The following is a 21,143-nucleotide window of genomic DNA, read 5'->3' on the forward strand; positions in this document are numbered from 1 at the left end:
AAGTGTGGCGTATAGGTGAGTTTGTACATTGTGAAGTATAGAACCGTGTGTTTTTTTTTTTTTTTTTTAAAGAGTGATTTGATTTTTTTTTTCAACGTTTATTTATTTATTTTTGGGACAGAGAGAGACAGAGCATGAACAGGGCAGGGGCAGAGAGAGAGGGAGACACAGAATCGGAAACAGGCTCCAGGCTCTGAGCCATCAGCCCAGAGCCTGACGCGGGACTCGAACTCACGGACCGCGAGATCGTGACCTGGCTGAAGTCGGACGCTTAACCGACTGCGCCACCCAGGCGCCCCTAGAACCGTGTGTTTATAGGAAATAATTTAGATGCCCTGACACAGAGCCCCCAATGAGGACAGCTTGAGAAAGTCTTAAAATTATCTTGTATAAATTCGTTTTAAAAGGGAAGAAACTAAAAAAAGAAAGAGAAAAAAAAAAAAAAAAAAAGAGAGAAGAAACTATGGTCCAGAGACAAGGGACTTCCCATATCACAGAAGCCACTTCCAGCAGTCAAGACCAGAACCCAGGTGACCCATGCCCCCCAGCTTATGCTCCTACCATTCCCACCAGCCTGCCTGCCAGGTCCAAGCTGCTGCTCGCCATTTGCTGAGGACAGGGGTTATGTCCCCAGAGGGCAGCCAAATGCTGCAAAGGGATTTTCCTAAGCCTCAAGGCAGAGTCCGATTAAATTTTACTCTATTGGTTTCATTTGCTCATGGTGAGCCTCTTGGACCTTGACTTGGTCATCTGTTTTAGCTGATAAATCCCAACCCCTGGGCCCTTCTGCAAACATGAACAGCAAGGTCATCTTTAGTCAAGTCACTGACAAATGTCTGAACTTAACAAAAGGCCTAGAGGGAATCTCCCTGTAGGGTGGTTTTCCCTTGGAATCTTAGTCGGCTACTCCGTGCAAAGTTTTGTGCTCACCACTAGAGGGAAACAAAGTTAAATAGTCATCTGCAAACACTTGGCCAAGCACAGAGAGATTCCCCTGTGGATTTCAAAGCGCTCATGACAACCCAGCGACAGACATTGCTTTTGTCCCTATGAAACAGTTAAGGGAAGGGCGACTCAAGGAAGGGACCTGCCCACACTGCTCAGCTGGTAACTTGGAGCCTAGACTTTGACCACAGTCCATAACCTTCATCTACTTACTATACCACACACCCTAACCTCCAGAGCAATACACTTTCCTATTCGTGGGGAAGCAACACATGCACAAGCTAATTATAGCAGGAAGATAAGGAAATGAGTGTTTATGTGGGAAGTACATTGTCTTAAGTTCCATGCATTCTTCTGGCTAAAATTTTATATTGTGCAGGAAACAGAGAGTATATTCCAGACACTCAAATGTGTGGCATTTCCAGCTGTCAAACTATTCTGTTGGGAAAGTCCTTTATGTAATATAAGCAAGCCCCTTACATGTTATTCATCCAACACCAGCTTAATCTTGGAGGCTCTTCTCAGGGGTCATCACTAAGAAGCTTTTCTGGACTCGCTTGCTTCTCCCCCATGCAAGAATGGAGTGCATCCTCTGTGCTCACCCTCACTGCCACCATCAGCTGGCCCACCTGTGCCTCCCCAGCAGGCAGGGGACTCCAGAGAGAGGCCATGCTCTGTCTGTGCACCCTAAGACTGGTACAGAACCTGCACGTGACAGAGGTCAAGGGACATTATGGAATGAATACGTATTCCTAAGAACTTTATTCTTTGAGCCTCCTAAATACTTGAGGCCACCAGCAACCTATAAAATCTTTTCAGGTATTGGGGGCGCCTGGGTGGCTCGGTCAGTTAAGCGTCCGACTTTGGCTCAGGTCATGATCTCACAGTCCTCACAGTCCATCTTGAGTTCAAGCCCTGCATCGGGCTCTGTGCTGATAGCTGGGAGCCTGGAGCCTGCTTCAGATTCTGTGTCTCCTTCTCTCTCTGCCCCTCCCCCACTCACACTGTGTGTGTGTGTGTGTGTGTGTCTGTGTGTGTGTGTGTGTGTCTCTCTCTCTCTCAAAAATAAATAAACATTAAAAAAAATATTTTCCAGTATTTACCTACATTACTTTTTATCTAGTAAGAAAATGTGATTTTGGTTTGCTTGTCACTAGTGGGGCTTATCTTCATATGACACACCCCTGCCAGGACAATTTAGTGAAATGTAGTAGATAAAAATTAGACATCCAGCAGTACCCTATCCAAGAATTAATCTTAGAGAAATGCATGCACAGAAGTATCAGGAAGAATATATATGTACTTCCTGAGAGTGAAGGAATAAAGAGCTTATACTTAAAACTGCTTGTCTGACAACGCATGATTTCATTAAGCATGAGAGTCATGCTAATATTTCCACGGAAACGAGTTTCTGCTTTCTCGATGCTAATAACTTTCTTTAGCCCAGTTCTATCACTTGTTTGCAGAGGGGAGAACCTGACTTAGAATAGGATTTTCGTATTTGGTTCTTAAATTTTACTCTAAATAGAGTTTATTGTTTACAAAAGGCAGTTCTTCAGAAAGTTTTCTTCTGGGCAGACATGAAAACAGAGCGCAAGTGGGGCGCCTGGGTGGCGCAGTCGGTTAAGCGTCCGACTTCAGCCAGGTCACGATCTCGCGGTCCGTGAGTTCGAGCCCCGCGTCGAGCTCTGGGCTGATGGCTCAGAGCCTGGAGCCTGTTTCCGATTCTGTGTCTCCCTCTCTCTCTGCGCCTCCCCCGTTCATGCTCTGTCTCTCTCTGTCCCAAAGATAAATAAACTTTAAAAAAAAAAAAAAAAAAAGAAAAAAGAAAACAGAGCGCAAGTGAGCACTTGCCACGCGGCGGGCGCTATCCTGAGAGCTTTCCGTATAATAACTCATTCCATCTTCACTACAACCCTAGGAAGTAAATACAGCTATCACCACTTCACAGATGAAGACACGAAGGCCTGGAGAGGCTCAGGGTCATGATGTATTAAGCCCAGGAAACATGGCTCCAGGAACGTGCTCATTGACTCAGTTACCAGCAAGGGTCCGGCTGTAAAGTTTCTAGTTATACATTTCCTTACATGTATGATTTGACTCAAACAGTCAATTTTGAGTTGTAATCACCACCATCACCTCTGTTTTACAGAAAAAAAAACCCCGGGAATTCAGGGAGGTAATACCACATTAGTGGCAAGTGGAGAAGCCAGGATCTAAATTTAGTTTGACTATGTCCTTCCTAGTGTTCCTGCCCCTCAAAGCTCCAGCTGCGAACACCAAACTCACTCCAGGATGTAGCAAAGCTGATCTCTTCAGCTGATCAGCCTGGCAGACATGGAGTCCATGAGGTCTAGAGACCAGTAAGGACACAGGCTGACTGGTGGCCATGCCATCTCCCATCTGGATACAACACAGCCGGGTCTGTTCCAGCTGTGTTGTAGGGAGAGGGGAACTTTCAAATCTACCCAGGCCTGTCACTGTGCAGCCTCTTCTTGGTTTCCCATTGGAGAGAAGGAGATGCAGGCTATCTGGGGAGACTGAGACTGGATCTGACCTTACTAGTGAGTAGGGTCATTGTTAAAGGTCTGTCTTCCACTTCCTGGTATCCCGCAGGTGGGCAGATAAGCTGTGGGCTCAGCCACCTTGCTCTTCCCCTCTCCTATTTCTGTTCCTTGCAGCCAGGGGAGTGGACAGACTTAAGGCCACCTCAGGAGTCCCTGTCAGCCTTCTCTTGCTATTTTGCCTCTGAGACCAAAGTAGAGTGAGTAGTTCAGCCAGCACCTGCTCAGAGACCTGACCATCTTGCTCTCTTAACTCCCTACCCTACAGTCAGCTTAAGAGAGTTATAGGCCAAGATGCTGTGGGGCTTATAGAAAGGTAGAGGAGCCTTCTTACATACTGTGCACCTCTGTCCGACCTCTACATTAGCGTACTGCTCTGGCACCACACGGCTAACTATGAAGTGATACCTCGCCTTCCATCTGGCTAGGCCCCCTTTTCACCATGCATACCCCGCGTCTACCACAGGGCCTGATGTGGAATATATGCGCAACAAAGTTTCACTGAATAAATGAATTCTTAAACAGGCCTTGACAGAAAATTCCATATGGACTTTCTATCCAATGTGGCAGCCACTAGCAACATGTGGTTACTGAACACTTGAAATTGAGATGTGCTTAAAGTATAAAATCTGGACTGGTTTTTGAAGACTCCATATTAAAAAAATGTAAAATATCTTGTTAATTTTTTTCATTGATTATATATTAAAATGATAGTATTTGGGATATGCTGGGTTAATTAAAATATTAAAACTATACTCATCTGTTTCATTTTCCTTTTTTAATAATGGGTAATAGAAAACTGAAAATTACATATGTGGCTCACATTATATTTCTATTGGACACTGCTGCTATAGGGCAATAAAAAAACCCATTAGCTCTACTGAAACTCTAAAAATATGGGGTGCCTGGGTGGCTCAGTCGGTTGAGCATCCGACTTCGGCTCAGGCCATGATCTCGTGGTCTGTGAATTCAGGGCCTGTGTTGGGTTCTGTGCTTCGGATTCTGTGTCTCCCTCTCTCTCTGCCCCTCCCCTGCTCATGCTCTGTCTCTGTCAAGAATGAATAGACATTAAAAAAAAAATTAAAAATAAGTTCCTTAGATCCCAAGCAAGTAGCAGGAGTGGTCTCCAGGAAATTTCTTAACCGTGGGATTTGGTTTCCATGTCTATAAGCGGTGACTGGTAGAAATATTTGCCCCACTGGGGTTTGTTATGAGACACAATATGTGAGGGTCTGGTTGATACAATGTGTGATAGGTGATTTCTGTTGTATGGGCTCATCCACTCTTTCCCCCTTCACCACTCTCCTTGACCAACATCCCTGTGTGGGTGGACAGTGTCAGTCAGGATGACAGTGGGACTCTCCAGACAACCAGAGAGAAGCTTGCCCAACAGGATTCCTGGGAAGAGGGGAAGAGACCTGGTCAAACAGGAAAGGGCAGTGACTTTCTTAAGACATCAGTCAGAACAGTCTTGTCCAGCTGTGAAATGCTCCCTCGGTGACTTACATTGCACTGCATAGGATGCTAGAACCACCGCTGAGTTAAGAGGGCAGGTTAACCTGTCAGGAGAAAAACACATTAGTGAGGTCATGAGAGAGCCAACAGCAGCCTGAAACGTCCATCATGGGTAACACCTATCTTCTTTCTTGCATTAACCATTAAAAAATATCTTGAATCATAACAAAGACAATTTTAGGATGCAACTCAAATAGTAAAGATAAATGTAACACTAAGGATTTAAAATTAAAGGAGAACTTTGTTGTGTTTAAAATAATACACAGTAATACAAATACCATGAAGCTAAAGGCCTAACGGTGGCCAAGGTTTTGGCTGATCAAGAAAGATCAGGCTCATATTACAAAGAGGAAAAGTGAGAAAATCATACTCTTAGATCATTGGGCAGCCTTCATATCTTTCTAGTAAAGACGTGAGACTTTCTGTAGGGCTTTCTAACTAAATCTGACTTCTGTTGACTCCATGATTCTTGAATACCCGCTTTCTAGAAAGGTGACATCCTCTTAGGTGGGAAAAATAGAAAAGGATCTTAAAAATTTAAAACTCCTGTGAGTTCTAAATTACTTAGCAGTTAGTTAAGATTCCTAAATCTATTTACCTTCCTGAAGCTTCCGATCTATACGGAATGTTCTGTCCACCTCCCAGTTTGCCTGCCACTCACTAGAAACCCATGGACTGGCTGCCAGACTTGGTCTCCCTTCCTCTCAGGCTCACTACCCTCCAAACACCCCATTTCTGTCAATAACATCATCTCTGGCTTAGTCATCCTTTGAATCCTCTGGTTGCTCCCTTTTCTCCGTTCAACCATGAACTATACCATCTGCCTAGGAGCTCGGCCAGCAGACCTGGGCCAGGGATCTCTGCCAGGTGGAGAAATGCCCTGAGGAGGGGCTGAGTAGAAGCAGCAGAAATGAAGGCTTACAGGGTGGGGAGGTACAGATTTTAAGAGCATTCTTCCCGCAGCCCCAGGGGAAGTGGAGAAAAAGTACTGTTTCCATGGCAGCTCATGAGATTCCCAAGATGTGAGTCACCCCCATCTCTCTGACTAATCAGGTTGACAGCCCAGGGTTCCCCTTCCCATCTGCTGTGCTATGCGCTAGTCCTGAAGCTGCACAAGAAGGTAGCCTTCCCAACTGGAGGGGTCCCCAACTTTCCTCAAGTTACCACGTGTTCCCTGCTAGAACTTCTAAGTAATCTCTCCAAGTATGGAGATACGCCCAGGCATATTCACCATCTGTTTGTTCATCTGGAGACCCAGATAGCCCGTGGGGAGCACAAACACCAGTCACTCGCTCTCCCACCAACATGGGCTTCAATGAAACCTAAGTCAGTGTCCCTGCTAGCGGCAGAGCAGGGTGAATGGGACGTGGGGTACAACTGAAGAGACGGGCTAAGGAGGTTCAATTTAGATGGAAGGAACAATCCTATGAATAAGTCAGAAAAGAACATTTCCAAAGAACAGTATAAATACAAACTAAAGAATACCAGAAGCCTTCAAGGTCACTCAAGGTGGCCACTAACATGCCATGTGCCCCTAGACAGACTCCTTTCTTTCCCTCCAGGTTTTAGGGTCTCTATCTGATGGACAAGGTCATTTATCTCAGCTGGAAAGAGAGAATGCCTTGGGAACTGTCAACCACACAGTTCAAACAAATCAGGGCACCCAGGAGTCAGGGCTAATTAGATCCATCAAGTCTGTCACAAGATCCATGGCTACAAATGGCCACGCCCACCCTGACACACCTAGGAAGTGTTTGGTAGCAGGAGGCCCTCTCCTCAGAGAGGTGGTAGAGGCCACCAAGAGGCCTGACAAGGAATGCCAGAGATTGAAGACAATGTGGCCCCCAACAGGTTTCACACAAAACTAACAAGGGGTATTGTGTTTGGAGAAGAAAAAATGAAGACTGCCAATTTTACTATGTGGAGGGCGCATCTGAGAGCTCCTGAGGGGGCAGGGCCTTGCCTTATTTGACCAGCACAGTAGAGAGCCCATCACACGACAGGTGGTTGGTGAAATAGTTGTGGAGAAAAGAAATGAGTGCACAGAAGAGAGAGACAAGTTTTTGCTGCTGTGGAGGGCGGCCAGGACCCAAGAGAGGAGTGGGTGATTTCAACCTGGAGTCATCCTGACATGTAAGAAGGCTGTCCCATGAAAGGGGGAGCTCATTTCTGGGGGTGCTTAAGCAGAGGCCCCAAGGCCTGCAGTTGTGCTAGGGAAGGGATTCTTCCCTCCTCTGAGTGGGAGAATGAGCTAAATTACAAAAAATTTTCTAATTGTAGGAGCTCTGGAGAGTCATCAGGTTCTGGCAATCCAGAATTCAACATGTGTCTTGTTTCTAAATGTTCCTCCCCCAACCCCATCCCCCAGATCTTCAGGGCCATGCCTGAAAATCTCCCTTCCATCTAGATGAAGCCCCTCAGCCTCTTCCAGCCTTCTCTTACGTGTCCCAGCACTATCTTTGTCGATGCTGCTCTGGCCACAGACCTCCTGCTTAAAAACCTCCAACAGCTCTTTGCCTGCTGGACACAAGATGCCTGTCTAGGTTTGACAAGAAGGACCTCCTTTCTCTACTCTCCTGTAAGTCCCCAACATGTGGCTTTCTTTTTTTTTTTTTCTTTCATTTTTTTGATGTTTTATTTATTTTTGAGAGAGAGAGAGAATGAGAATGAGAATGGGCGGGGGAGGAGCGGAGAGAGAAGGAGACAGAATCCAAAGCAGGCTGCAGGCTCTGAGCTGTCTGCACAGAGCCTGACACAGGGCTCAAACCCAAGAACTGTAAGATCATGACCTGAGCTGAAGTTGGACGCCCAACAAACTGAGCCACCCAGGCGCCCCGCCCCCTCCCCTCCCCAAATGTGGTTTTCAGCTGGGACCATGGGCGTGTGGCAGGGCAAAGACTCCCAGCCCGTACTGCTCCCCTTAAACCTCATGGCTACTGTGGTCTCCAGAGCCCATACTGGTCCTAATCACCTCCTGGGCTCCTGCCTCACTGCCCCTAACCACACAGTGGGCTCCCTCCAGGGGCTTCTGATGACCTCAGTTGAACTGGCAGGGGGAAAGACAGAATGAGGAGGATGGGAATAAGCTGTGACTCTTTCTACCAGTTCATCGGCTACAGTTTCTCCCTTAAGTCAAGGAAAAGTCAGCATTTGGAGAAGGCAGCTAGGGACCACTGGCTTGGCCTTTCTTTTCCCTTCTTGGACCATTTCACACACTTCTGGCCACGGAGATGGTCCTGACACACAAGACGTGCTGAATCATAGGCAGATGCTCACGCCTTCGAGCACAAAGTCTCCCAGTGAGAAAATGAGTCATGATAGGTACTAAGGAGCTTGGAAGTAGACCTAAATGAGGCCTGATCTGCCTTCCTCAATGAAGCCCGTCTCACATTCTGGGTCTCTCCCTCCCTTTAAAATTTCTCAGGTCTTTACCAGAAAGATAACTGTACCTTTTCTAATAAAATTGACACATGAAATGATGTTTATCCATCCTCCACTTCTCCAAATCGAGACCGGGTTAAAACCAGACGTCCAGGCCATAAAGTCATGCCGGATGCTGCTTTCAACATCCATCCTTTGTCTACATTTAATACTGTTACCAGAAATGCACGCTCATTAGACTGAAACCAGGAATTTTAGTGTCTGGCAACTGACAGGAAAAGAAGAATGTGAAATTCTCATTACCTTCCTTCACAAATATCCATCTTCAGTTGTAAGAAATACAAATGCCTACGAAACAATTTGTTTATTATTAATTCATAACACTCAAACTGAAGCAAGTGCACACACAAAAAAGGCGACGAGTCAAGGACAAGATCTGTACATTCGGAAAACAAAATACATAAAAACGCATTTAAAAAACAATTTTTTTTTTTTTAAGCAGGTTTCACGCCTGGTACAGGGCTTGTACTCATGACTCTGAGATCAAGATCGGAGTTGAGATCAAGTGTCAGATGCTTAACTGAGCCACCCAGGTGCCCGAAAACACGGTTCTGTCTGAAGTATCGGGGGCTAGGTTGTCCACCGCAAAGCTGCCCCTTCAGGAACAACGGCTCCTGTGGCTGTCTGACTTCCAGCCAGCCTCATGCCAGCACATGCTGTCCCAGGGATGGCTGAGCAGGGACGGAAAGGCTGGAGGCAGTCATCAGCCAGGACTGTTGCCAGTAGACACCCCCACCCCCGTAAGCTCGGGGCATCCGAGAGCACCAGGACCCACGAGCATTCTGCACAGGCAGCCCCCATGCACTGGGGAACCGCGTTTCACAACACACCCACGTTCCCTCTGCGTGAAGCGGCAGAGAGGAGGTGGGTCTGTGAGGACACCTCCTTGGCTGGGGTGCAAACACCCAGCTGAGTTTTTTCCTGTGTCCCGGGAACCGTGGGTGCTCGAGCAAAAGCATAAGCATCAATCAGCTACCCGCTGCCAGGACCTCCGAGCTGAATTCGGCACTGGTCTGTGAGCCACCAGGAACGGCACTTCAAAACCCAACATGTGACTTGTGGGCAGAGCTCGGTAACCCAGGACAGGCCCCTCACCCTGCAAGTCTGCCCACCATCCGGGGAGTGGGGAGCAGACACCAGTGAGAGCGATGCTCGGGCCACGAAGGGATACGGAAAACTTTATATTTAGGGATGTGGCATACATGTGACACTCGGCTGCTAGCTCCCACTCTTTTTTAAAGCCCGGGTTCAAATGGGATAGACATTCCAGTGTCTGGCCAAGAGGACAAAAGGGAAACTTCTTGAAATATAATACAGATACAGCAGAAATGTCCCGGGGCAGGGGAGTGTTGATTTGGGCAATTTAAAACACATCGGGTCTCATGATGCCTTCAAATTTATACGTTCAAAAGGTCAAGGCGCTGGTGTTCTGAGACATGAATATGTCACGTGGCATTACAACCCCCTCTCTGCACAGTTCTGGGCCGGATGCAGGGAACTTCATAATGGCTTGCCTTATTTCAGCCTCGTACCAGCTCAGAAGGAGGCACTGTCACCTCCTATTTTTGAGGAAACAGACATTCAGATAGGTTATGTGGGGTCAGTTAGATCTGATTTTAATCTGGACCGTCATACTATGAAAAACCTGAGTATGCTACAAATTTCTTATGCATCTAGTGACTACAGGCTTAGGGTCAGTTTCCTAGCTCTGATACATATTATTATGTTGCCTATAGTTATCAACTACCCTTCCTGTGTTGAAGACCAGCACTGAGAAACGGGGTAGCATACGTGTGCTGATTCATGCTTATTTTGTATTGGAGACCATCTTTTTCACCTACGAGAACATCATCAGTCCTTTCTAGTTTGTTCCTATGTTTATCTAAGCTGACATTCAACCAGAATTAAGTGTTCTCTCCTACAGTGCTACTGAGAGAAAGCAGAGAAGGGAGAGAATGCTGGATAATCCTATGGTAAATCTGGCCCTCCAGGGGCAAGCCCAGCTGAACGGTGTTTCTTCCTAGGGAGGGAAATGAACATGAACCTGGAGATCACCATTCATCAAGTGCTACGTTATCACATAGTCAGCAAAGTGTCTGAGTCAATCTCAAGACATTGTACAAAGAGGCTGTAATAGTGGAAGGAGGACCAAAGTTTGGGGGGTCTCCTGGGAATTCTGAAGGAGCCTCATTTCAAAGCTACCAGTAAATGAAATTCTGTGTAGGGTGACCTAAATTTATCAGGAACAGCAGCTGTGGAGGCTCACGATCAAGGAGATGTTTAACAAGTAGAATAAAAGAAAACCACACAGTTGGCACGCCTGACTTCAGAAATGTAAAGGTCACTCCTAGAGTGACCATGACCTCAACTTCACAAAAAGGGCAACAGATGCCTCCCAGCCCAGTATTTTAGAAAAAAAAAAAAAAACCCCAGAAAACAACAAATACCACTTTCTCCGATGCTTGATAGCTAAATGTCTTTAAGAAGGATTTATTTTTGGATAGGCTACAGAGCTGAGGCTTAATAGAATACTGTGTGTCAGGAATATAGGCGAAACTCTAAGTTAAAAAAAAAAAAAAGACATGTGAATTAATGGTGGACGTCTGGCTCAGCATAAGGAAAAGATCTGGCAGTCCTGGCTGCCCACCAGCTCTATAGGCGCCATGTGGGTGGCTGCTACCGTGGCTCCTGTTACATTGAAATCTGGTGCCCCAAATCCCAGGAGGTGACGGCTACACTCCATTCCACACTGGGGATACCACCCATCTTAAGATGGGAGGTGGGGTGCATACAGTCAGGTGTCAGTCCTAAAGCAGTGAACTGTATGAGGGACAAACACAAATCAAATTTTATCCTGGGCTCAGGTAAGAACGAAAATTAGTCTATTACTCATTTTGTGCCAAAATCTGCCTCTCTGGATGCTCTGCCCGCTGGCCATTATGCTACCACCAAGCATGTCTAATTCCTCTCATTCCTTACGGATCTCAAGGCAACCTGTCTCTCCCCAAGTCCTCCTTCCATCCTGTCAAATGTCAGGTTCAGCAGGAAGATTCTGTTGGCACCCAGAGGGAGTGAGCCTCTCTCCTGTGGGGTATGGAAGTAGACGCCCAATGCCCAAGAGGGGCACTGGAGAGAGAGACTCTTGGGTTAGGCCAGCCCTAGCCATCCCTTCACTCAAGGTCTTTGGAGAACGCTACCATGCCCTCGGCCACCACACCCCCGTAGCTCTAGCATCACATGGGGGCAGGTAGGACGATGAGTGACAATTACTAGGTTAGGTAGTGCAGTTCTCACTTGGGGTTAGAGGCTATCAGTTGGTCATAAATTTAACAGGTCACAATGGGCATTTTAAAAAGAAGGAAATAGAGAATAGAAAATTATCTGCACTTGGTATTGTTTCATTAAACACTTGCTTCGGTAATATATATCTGCACTGCATTGCAAAGCAAAATACATTTTTGCTGTGTGGTTGTGATTTAAAAACCCACTGGTTAAAAAACCACACACATGTATGCATATACATATATAATCCATCATAACATTTTTAAAGCATCCTTTGAACAGAACTTGATATTTAGTAATGGTTGGGGGGGGGACCTTGGTAGGGTCATTTCAAACTCATTTTCCTATAGATTATGTCACCCCTCTGTGTCCGCCAGCTCATGAACCGATCTGCTATACCCCCCTTAGTCCACCAGCATTAGGAGCCATTATGGGGAAAACTCAGAGCACCATGTGAACTTCCCATGGTTATCCAATAAGCCGTGCTGGGCAGCTCTTACTCTGGCGTAAAATTTAATTTAACAGTAAACATAGTCAAATCTCCAATGGCTGCTACATGGAGGGAAGAGGTGCACAAAGAAAGCAAAACAGAATAACAGACTAATATTTACCCTTTAAACACATTAAAAGTTAAAATGTCATCATGTGGTTACCTTCAAAAGCAAAACAAAACAAAACACAGTACTCAATGCCTGAGTTGATGTCACCTTGTTGGTGTTGGTCTCATGGGAACAATGAACACAGAATAGGAGTCAATATTCCTAATATCCACTTTTATTTTATTTTTTCTGGTAGAGGAAACACTCTGGAAATTTCCCTCCCTATGAAAAATAAACAGATCAATAATAAAAGGGCTCAACGTTGCCATGGGGGAGGGGAAGTAGAGGCAGGGTCACTGTTCAAACAGCAACAACCTTCCTGTGTCCACCCCCTCCATTCCAAACACTGTTCCCCACCCAGAAACCCCACGTGCCAGTACAAAACAAGAGCCAGGCCCTACGCCAAGCCCTGAGGGGTAAACAATCCTATCTGGGCTCTCTTTCCCTTATCTGGTTCACATTTTGCCTGCACACCCTGATTCACTCAGGAGAGAAACTGGTCCAGCTTGCATAGCTTTCTGTCTCTTACCAACTAGGGATGTGGCAGAGAATGCTTAGTTTAGACACCTACCTCGTTATCCTAAAGGGCCTCAGTTCTAGCCTAGCAGAGATATGGGGCTATTTGATCTGGGGATGACCGTTTCACACAATGGTCTTCCAAACCCTGCCTGCGTTAGAGAACGGATGACTTTGCTTGCTTTGGGCACTTCACTCTCAACAGGCAGAAGAGGGTTAGGGTTAGATGACTTTGCTTGCTTTGGGCACTTCACTCTCAACAGGCAGAAGAGGCTGGGGCAGCGGGGGAGGCGGGAGGAGGTGGAAGGGAGTGTATTGGGAATTGCACCAAGTAAGGACGTAAGTAGGTCTAAGACAGAGAACTAATCAGCTGATGAAAAGTTCAGTATGTACCCCTCCGATTTTTACCTGGATGGGAACCACTGGTGTGGTTCTACCCAAATGAAGTGTATGGCCACAGTGATAAAATAACGCGTACATTCTTAGTGGTTACTCATTTTTATATACTAAAAAGGAAACTTTAAAAAAAAAAAGTGATTACCTGGTTTGTTCTTGCTGCAGTGTGTTGGGATCAGGTATAAAAAATCTTACTCGAAAATGCAGAGTACAGGGGAAACCTCCTACAACATTTTTCAAAAACAAATTTAAGTTTTCCCTTTAAAAAAGTCAATGCAGGTAAGCTGCTACTCTCCCATTAAGTGATGCATTTTTTTTTTCACTAGACCACTGCTTTTTTCCATCGATACAAGGACTAATTTCGAACAAGGAGTGCACAGGTTAAGTGACTATTTAGAAATCTCCAAGTCTGCAAAAAGTAGAATAATCTGCAATATGAGCACAGAATGAAGTATTACCTCCTAATACAGGTTTAACTTAGGGCTGTGTTCAAACAATGCACTCCATTATCTAGATCAGGAATTTTAAAAATTCCTGACATCAACAGATTATACAATATTCACAAAGAAATAACCTCACATATATAGCGACTTTATACTTTTCCCAAACATTTTCAGGTATATTCTTGAACTGAAACACCGCCTTAACTCTGAGTAGGCTCGGCTGGTGTTGATGGCACTGTTTTTGCAGACGGGCCAACAGGCACAGAGACTTGCCTTGGGTCACACAGCTGATGACAGTACCAGAACGGTAGCACTGAGGTTTTTGATTCTGCTATGCCACCTCTCAGTCACGTTTATATTGGACAACAGTTCATGCTTTTTAACGCAAAGTAAATTCCCAAAGTGACGAACATACTAGCAAACATTATTGTGCAATTAATTACCATACTCAAATACGGCTTTATGCAACAATACCAAGAATCGATTTGCTTGCAGAGATAAAATTAGCCCATTTCTTTTGCTAGATATGGCAACAGGAGAAGAGGAGATTGTGTTGCTAAGCTCCGTGCTCTCCTTCAGGTCGGCTGCACCCCTCTCCGTTACTCAGTAAATGTTCGCTGGCCCGATCTATGTGCTCGGCACTTTCCTGCTTCAGAAACTCAAGCCTTCTCTACCCTGTTCCTCTTACAGACTTGTCGACCTCAGTTCATCCGGGGTTCTACCTCCCCTCTCTTTAGTTCTTTCTGTCAGTCTCTCTCCTGTGTCAAAGACTCAAGCAGTGTGTGTACACCTACGAATGTACCTTTGCATGTGTGCCCAGGGACCAGCGGGTGACGCTGTAACTTGGTACAGGTTGACCACCTGCACATCAGGGGACAGCTAAGTGTTCCCATGCCCTGGGACATCCTCTCAGCTCCTTCCCACCAGACCTTGTCAATGTGTGTCTCAGGATACCTTTGTGCACCCAGAGTGTCCTATCACGTGCTCAGAACTATCCTAGAACCCTCACTCTCCTTGTGTCCATATCTCCATGCTTGGCTGTGAGCTCCTTGAGGGCAGGTCCAAATCTGATTTGGACCGGATTCTCAGAGCTTAGCCCAGTGTCTTGCCAAAATCTGAGCTCAGGATACACTTCCCGAATGAATGAGTTAGTGAGGGAATGAATGACGAGGGAATGGATTCATGCCTGTGTGGACTCACTGCTCTGAGACTTCAAATGGGGGCAGGCATGTATCTGCACAACGGCCCTGTGGCTCCCTGTGGGCAGTTCTGAATGCTGAGGGAGGTCAGGACTTGGAGGCCCACGCTCCAGGGGACAGCAGCAGTGGGATCCTGGCCATGGTTCCTTGTCTCTACTCCTTCCCGTGTGGGTGCTTGGGCGAGTGGGGGGAGGTGGCATACGTGTGTGCACACTTATGTGTAAAAATCCACCTGCCGTTCACCCCTCAGCCATTCACTGGCCACCTCCTGGGGAGGGGGTGCATTGTGAGGAATGCAGAGAAGGTGTGGCAGGGGCCCTGACCTGAAGGAGCTGGCAGTTTCCAAGGAAGATTAAGGCAGGCGACTGGGAGATGAAGGACAGTGCTCCGAGGAGCAAAGCAGATAATGACACACGAAGGGAGGGTCGGGGGGAGGGGCCATGGCTTCTAGTAGAAGTAGGGATGGAGTCTGAGTGGCTTTGAAGAACAGCAAGATTTGGATATAGAGAAGAGGGAAAAGCAATCCCAACAGAGGGAACAGACTGAGGGAAGGTACAGAGGAATGTGTGCAGCCTGGGAGGTCAGCCAGGTTTGTCTGGGACACAAAGTGCATAAAGGGGAATAGAGAGTGCGATGCTAGAAAGCAGGCTGAGGACGGATCCAGGCGGAGGGTGGGGTGGGGCATGGTGTGAAACCCCATCTAAATGGGAGTTAATGTACAGCACCGGGCTTAGGAGCAGTATGTTATATCTGTTATATTGACTACCTATGTCTCAGACTCCAGTAGGAGGAGTGTGTATGTGTGTGTGTGTGCGTGCGTGTGCTTGCATGCACACGTGCCTTTCCCACCCTGGCTCTCACACTGGACTAAGAAAAGCCATCTCCCTTCCCTTGTAAGAAGAAAGTAGGTTCCTGGGCTCTTGGCTGCCTTCTTTCACCTTTCCTGCTCACTGCTGGTGAGGACTGATCTGAAAGCACCTCTGCTCACTCAGAAGTCAAACAGGGAGAAGACAGTTTACTCACATCACCTGGACCACCTGGAAGCCGGGTCCCAGATGTTAACAGGCACACAGATAATTGGAAGAGAGAAACGGGCCGTGATACACGAATACCCAGTGTTCAACTGAAATGAGAAGGTCAGCCTCACCTTTTAACTGCTTCCTGATGGGCTTGCTTGATTCCAGCCATCTCTGTTGGGTAAGAAAACATAAGATATAAAACCAAACCATACAGAAATCCAGCGACGTCTTCAAGGGATGATACTTACAAGAGAGTCTACTGAATCATCGCCATGCTGCAAACCAAAATATTCCTTTTCGGTCACACCCAAGTGGTTGTACGCCATATCCAGAAGAACTTGACCGGTATCTTGTTTCTAAGAAAAAAAAACACAAAAGGTCTAGTGGGCATATTTTTAAAATGAATGAAAAACCAATGGTTAAATATCTTTATTGTAGGCAAAAAGGAGTTAAAACATTTAGAGATTTTATGCACACTTGTATCTTGTAGTAAGAAATGCTTTAATAAATGTCACGCTAAGAAATCACATGGTACGCATGGGAAGTAGGGCTCGAAGAAAAACCACATAAATATGATTTAAGACAGTATAGTTAAATTGTCTGAGACTTCTTCCTTCCCCTTAGCAGAGATTCCCAAGTGATGTCTGAATTGGGAAACACAGATGTCACGATGGGAGTAAACTCTCCATGACCTACCCATGGATTATCCACGGCAAAACGCTAATCCCACATCAGTTTTGTTGACCCCTTGGGAGCCACGGAAGCATGTACAGGGAAGAAAACTACTAATAGCATGAGGAAGATGGCTAAGAATAAGCAAATGCCATCCTAAACGCCCTCAAAGTGACTTGGCCTGTGTCACCCTGGGGGATCATCTGCCACTCTGCTCTCTGCCATCTGAAGTGAGAAGTCAGTGGGGACATTCAACTGCACTTTGCATCTACGGCAGGACTCAGCCACTGTCACCACTTGGTGTTTATGAAGCAGGCACAGTGCTGAGCGTGGGGACCGAGCCACAGTTAGTGTCCCAGAGAGGCCAGGCGTAGAAGCAGTGACCGTAACATGGTGTGCCAAACGCTGTCGAGTGCCGTGAAACCCTCAGGGCACAGGAAACACACAGAGGACGATACGGATGGTTAATTCAACCTGGGGACAAGTGGAAGCAACTCCTGACCTGGGTCTGGGAGGGTGACAGGGCTGAGTACATTAAAAAAATTTTTTTATTAACTTTTTTAATGTTTTATTTATTTGGGGGGGGGAGGGGCAGAGAGAGGGGGACGGAGGACCTGAAGCGGGCTCTGTGCTGACAGCAGCGAGCCTGATGTGGGGCTTGAACTCATGAACCGTGAGATTATGACCTGAGCCGAAGTTGGATGCTCAACGGACCAAGCCACCCAGGCATCCTAAAGAGAAGGCATCTTAAACAGTGCACCTGGCACAAAGGCACGCGGGTGGGAGACAGCATGGTGCCTCTGGGAAATCGCAAATTCTCCTTCAACAGGCAGACTTCTCAGGAATCCTTTGAACCAAACCATTCGACTTAAGGACACGGAGACTCAGGAATAGACTATAAAGAACAAGCAAAAAGACAGCTCCTTTTTTGAGTGCTAGAGAGAAGATCATGCACCTGGAAATTGACCACAGTGACCAGGAAGAGAATTAGGTAGTCATCAGGCCCCCTCCTGCAGCCTCCTCTTTGGTGTGGTCTTATATTGTTTGGCCATAGTGTGGGAACATGAGACACACCCATTTCCTGCACACATTCCCCCCTTCCTGCCTGAGGGCCCTGCACCTGCTGCCTCTTTTACCCGGGACCGCTTCCATCACAAGGGAATCAGGACAGTGTGGAAAAGATGGCCCACCCAGTCCACATATTCCAAAATATGAGATACTGTCCCCCTCAATTAGGAGATACTCTCCTGGTGCATCAAAGACCTTGGTTTCCCTTAATTAAAAAATTTTTTTTTTAAATCTTTATTTGTTTGAGAGAGACAGAGTGTGAGCAGGGGAAGAACAGAGAGAGAGGGAGACACAGAATCCGAAGTAGGCTCCAGGCTCTGAGCTGTCAGCACAAAGCCTGACGTAGGGCTCCAACTCGCGAACCGTGAGATCACGACCTGAGCCGAAGTTGGACGCTTAACCGACTGAGCCACCTAGGCGCCCCCCCTTGTTAAAATTTTTATAGAATTTTATATTATACTTAATAGGTAAATAACTATCAAACATCCACAATGAGCCAGATATGACACGACATGCACTTTTTATATATGATCTCGAATCTTTGTGGCTGTTCACAAAGTCATCACCAGCATCCCCTTTGCCGTGAGCAAACAGAGGTGCTGGGAGGCTCCAGGCCGTCAGCTGATGGACGGTCTGCCTGCCTGAGTATGGTGGGCTGGCTGCCAAAGGTTACATGTCTCCACAATGTTGCATCTCCCCTCTAGAGTGCAAAACTCACCCATTCTGGTATATTTTTCCCAACTTTCCCAGTTCCCAAAAGGAACTGAAACATAATAAAGGGCACATTTATAAAGAACAAGCCTCCCAGCCCAGTCCCCTACTCCATCAGAGGCCATCTTTGCTATGCCAGGTCACTGTCCGTGACCAGCTTGCTCCCTGGGATGGGCTAAGAACAAGTGATGTATAGGCCAGCTTCCTGATGATGCCTGCTCCTGCCCATAAGGGGGTCTGGGCTCAAGAGTTGGTGCCAACGCTCCCTACAAGTAGAAGATCTAAAGTGACAGGGATTCTAAGCTGCCACCAGGCCCTCAGACTCAAGTTCAATGTGAGTCAGCTTTGACCGGACTGCTGGAAGCTTGAGGAAGCAACAATGGCAGCAGCATGATAAGGACAACGGTGTTCGTGTTCATAAGAACATGTTCTAGGATCATCGCTCTGGGCAGGCGCTTTCCTTATCCCTGTTTGCAGGGCTCCTCACTCCCCCTTTAAAAAGTTCTGGCCTGGGATTCTCAGACACTGGCTCCTTCTCCCTCCTGGGACAGTCTGTCCCTGCCTCCTGTAGTGCCTATTTCTTGTCTCTCAAACCTTTCAACACTGACCCTTGTTCGTACCTTCTGTGTCCTCACTTCCCAGCTGACCTCACCCCGTTTTGTAGCCCCGCATCTGCATCCCAGCCTTAACGCTTCCCTTAACCTTCTCACTTGTATATCTGACACCATCTCTATGTAGACGAGTACCAGGCACCTCAAACTCAACACGTCCTTGACAGAACTGGTTGTCTCCACCCCCAAGCCTACCCTTCTTACAGCCTTTCCCATCTCTATCGACCCCAACTCCATCTTGCTAGTTTCCCAGGCCGACAACCCTGAGAGTCACCTTGAGGGCCTCTTTCCCATCCCAAATTCCATCTATTAGCAAATCCCACTGGCTCTGCCTTGAAAATAGTTTCAGACTTGGTTTATTCTTAGCCACCTCCACACTACCATCCTGTCCAACTCTCCTCCTCCTCCTCTCCCCTGGACTGTTATAATATCCTTTTAGTCCTTGCCTCTCCCCCCCACTCCCCCCCAGTCTACTGTTGACAGGGCATCCAGAGTAACACTTGAGCCACATCATGTAAGGTCTCTGCCCAGACCTACCAATGGTTTCTGCCTCCCTCAGAATAAAACCAGCACCCTCAGGATGACCTATAAGGCTCTACGCAGCAGCCTCCCCAACCCAACACCTATCACCTCTGACCTCTCTTGCTACTCTCCCCCTGTTCATTCTACTCCAGACACACTAGCTTCCATACTGCTCTGCAACTACACTGAGTGGGATCCTGCCTCAGGACCTTTGCACTGCTACTTCTTTTACCTGGAATGTGCATTCCCTCCAGAGAACAACATAGTTCTTTCCTTCATTTCTTTTAGATGAGGTCTTCTCTGGTCACTTCTATAGAATGACAACCCCACAACTGCCCCACTCTGGCACTCTCTACCTTCCTCATCCCACTTTATTTTTCTTCTAAATACGTACCACCTGACACAGTATACATTTGTTTATGGTCCATTTCTTCACACTAGATGTAAGCTTTGAAAGGCCACATACTTGGCTGTTTTGTTCACTGCTGTATTCTTTATAACCAGCATGAAGCCTGACACATAGTAGGTGCCCAGTAAACATTTGTTGAATAAACACTCACGTTCTTATCAGAAAGAAGATAAACAGCAAAGGAATAGCTCCCAAACCAACAACAAAGGAGCCAGGCATATACTGTCAATTTAGAGCATCTGGAAGAGGCATACGTGACCCTTTTAGAGAAACTGACATGCTGTGACTTCCTGCAAACTGCCCTCCCCTCTTGTCTGCTCAGCCATCAAGGTCCATAGTGACCTGGGGTCAGCGGGAAGCAAACTTAGGGGTGGGGTGGAAGACCCAGGGGCCAGTTTTTGTTACCCTTTCAATTTCTGTGGCCTTCTATTACCCCTGGTTGTTCTCTTGTACCCAATCTTCCCTTTCCAACCCCTCTCCTTACACATTGAACTTTCCAGGTTGGGGCAGATGCTGGCAGCCAGTCCAGGACTGGGGTTGACCCCCTTAGGACCAGCCAGAGTATGGGAGAGACAGGCAGAGGTCATGGGCCTAAACGGTGACTGGGGGAGGGCGGGACGGCATGACTGCTACAGTTCAAGGATCTCACTGGTGGCCTGATACTGGAGGCCTCGTTTCCAGTCCTGCGTCTGTCATGAGCTTGAGGTGGGAGAAGCCAGGCTCTCCCTGAGCCCTGCCATTTATGAGGCACACATCTTACTACCCTCCAGATTGGACCCATGAACTCATACCATAATAAGCACCTGCTATGTGCCCGGTCCTGGACCGGGCCCAGGGGAGATGACACCATGCCTGTCCCCAGGAGCTCACAATTTAAAGAACATACAACCTAGTAATTATAACGACTATTAATGAAATGTGACATGGGCTCTAATAAAGCAGACAGGGCACCATTATGGGAGAACAAGCTCAGGAAGCTGATGAAGATGGCACAGAACAGGTAACATCGAAGTGTCACTCAGTTCGTGTCACCAAGAAGTGGGGGCAAGGCACTCCAGGTGAACAAGAATGTGAGCAAAGTTTTCAGGGTTATTTCCAGGCCAATCTCAACATACAAGATCTGAGACCTCAAGCTTTCATTTAAAAACAGTTCTGAGGGGCGCCTGGGTGGCTCAGTCGGTTAAGCGGCCGACTTCGGCTCAGGTCATGATCTCGCGGTCCGTGAGTTCGA

The 21,143-nt window shown here is 47.0% G+C and overlaps 1 protein-coding gene across 5 annotated transcripts in view; it reads right to left on the minus strand.

The window, feature by feature from the left end:
• Window positions 1-21,143, minus strand: part of PTPN3 (protein tyrosine phosphatase non-receptor type 3) — a 149,863-nt gene that overhangs the window by 59,702 nt on the left and 69,018 nt on the right. For 3 of the 5 annotated variants that reach the window (XM_045469848.1, XM_045469847.1, XM_045469849.1), the window contains exons 3-7: window positions 16,168-16,275; window positions 16,048-16,090; window positions 13,404-13,482; window positions 8,709-8,753; window positions 5,016-5,068 (exon numbers count right to left, since the gene is read on the minus strand). In XM_045469848.1, the coding sequence (XP_045325804.1) occupies window positions 5,016-5,068; window positions 8,709-8,753; window positions 13,404-13,482; window positions 16,048-16,090; window positions 16,168-16,275 (328 nt within the window). Of the gene's footprint in view, window positions 1-5,015; window positions 5,069-8,708; window positions 8,754-13,403; window positions 13,483-16,047; window positions 16,091-16,167; window positions 16,278-21,143 lie in introns of those variants that run through there. The other 2 variants (XM_045469850.1, XM_045469851.1) reach the window with 2 other exon arrangements.

Source organism: Leopardus geoffroyi, chromosome D4 (genome assembly GCF_018350155.1).
Source record: "Leopardus geoffroyi isolate Oge1 chromosome D4, O.geoffroyi_Oge1_pat1.0, whole genome shotgun sequence".
Lineage (NCBI taxonomy): Eukaryota > Metazoa > Chordata > Mammalia > Carnivora > Felidae > Leopardus > Leopardus geoffroyi.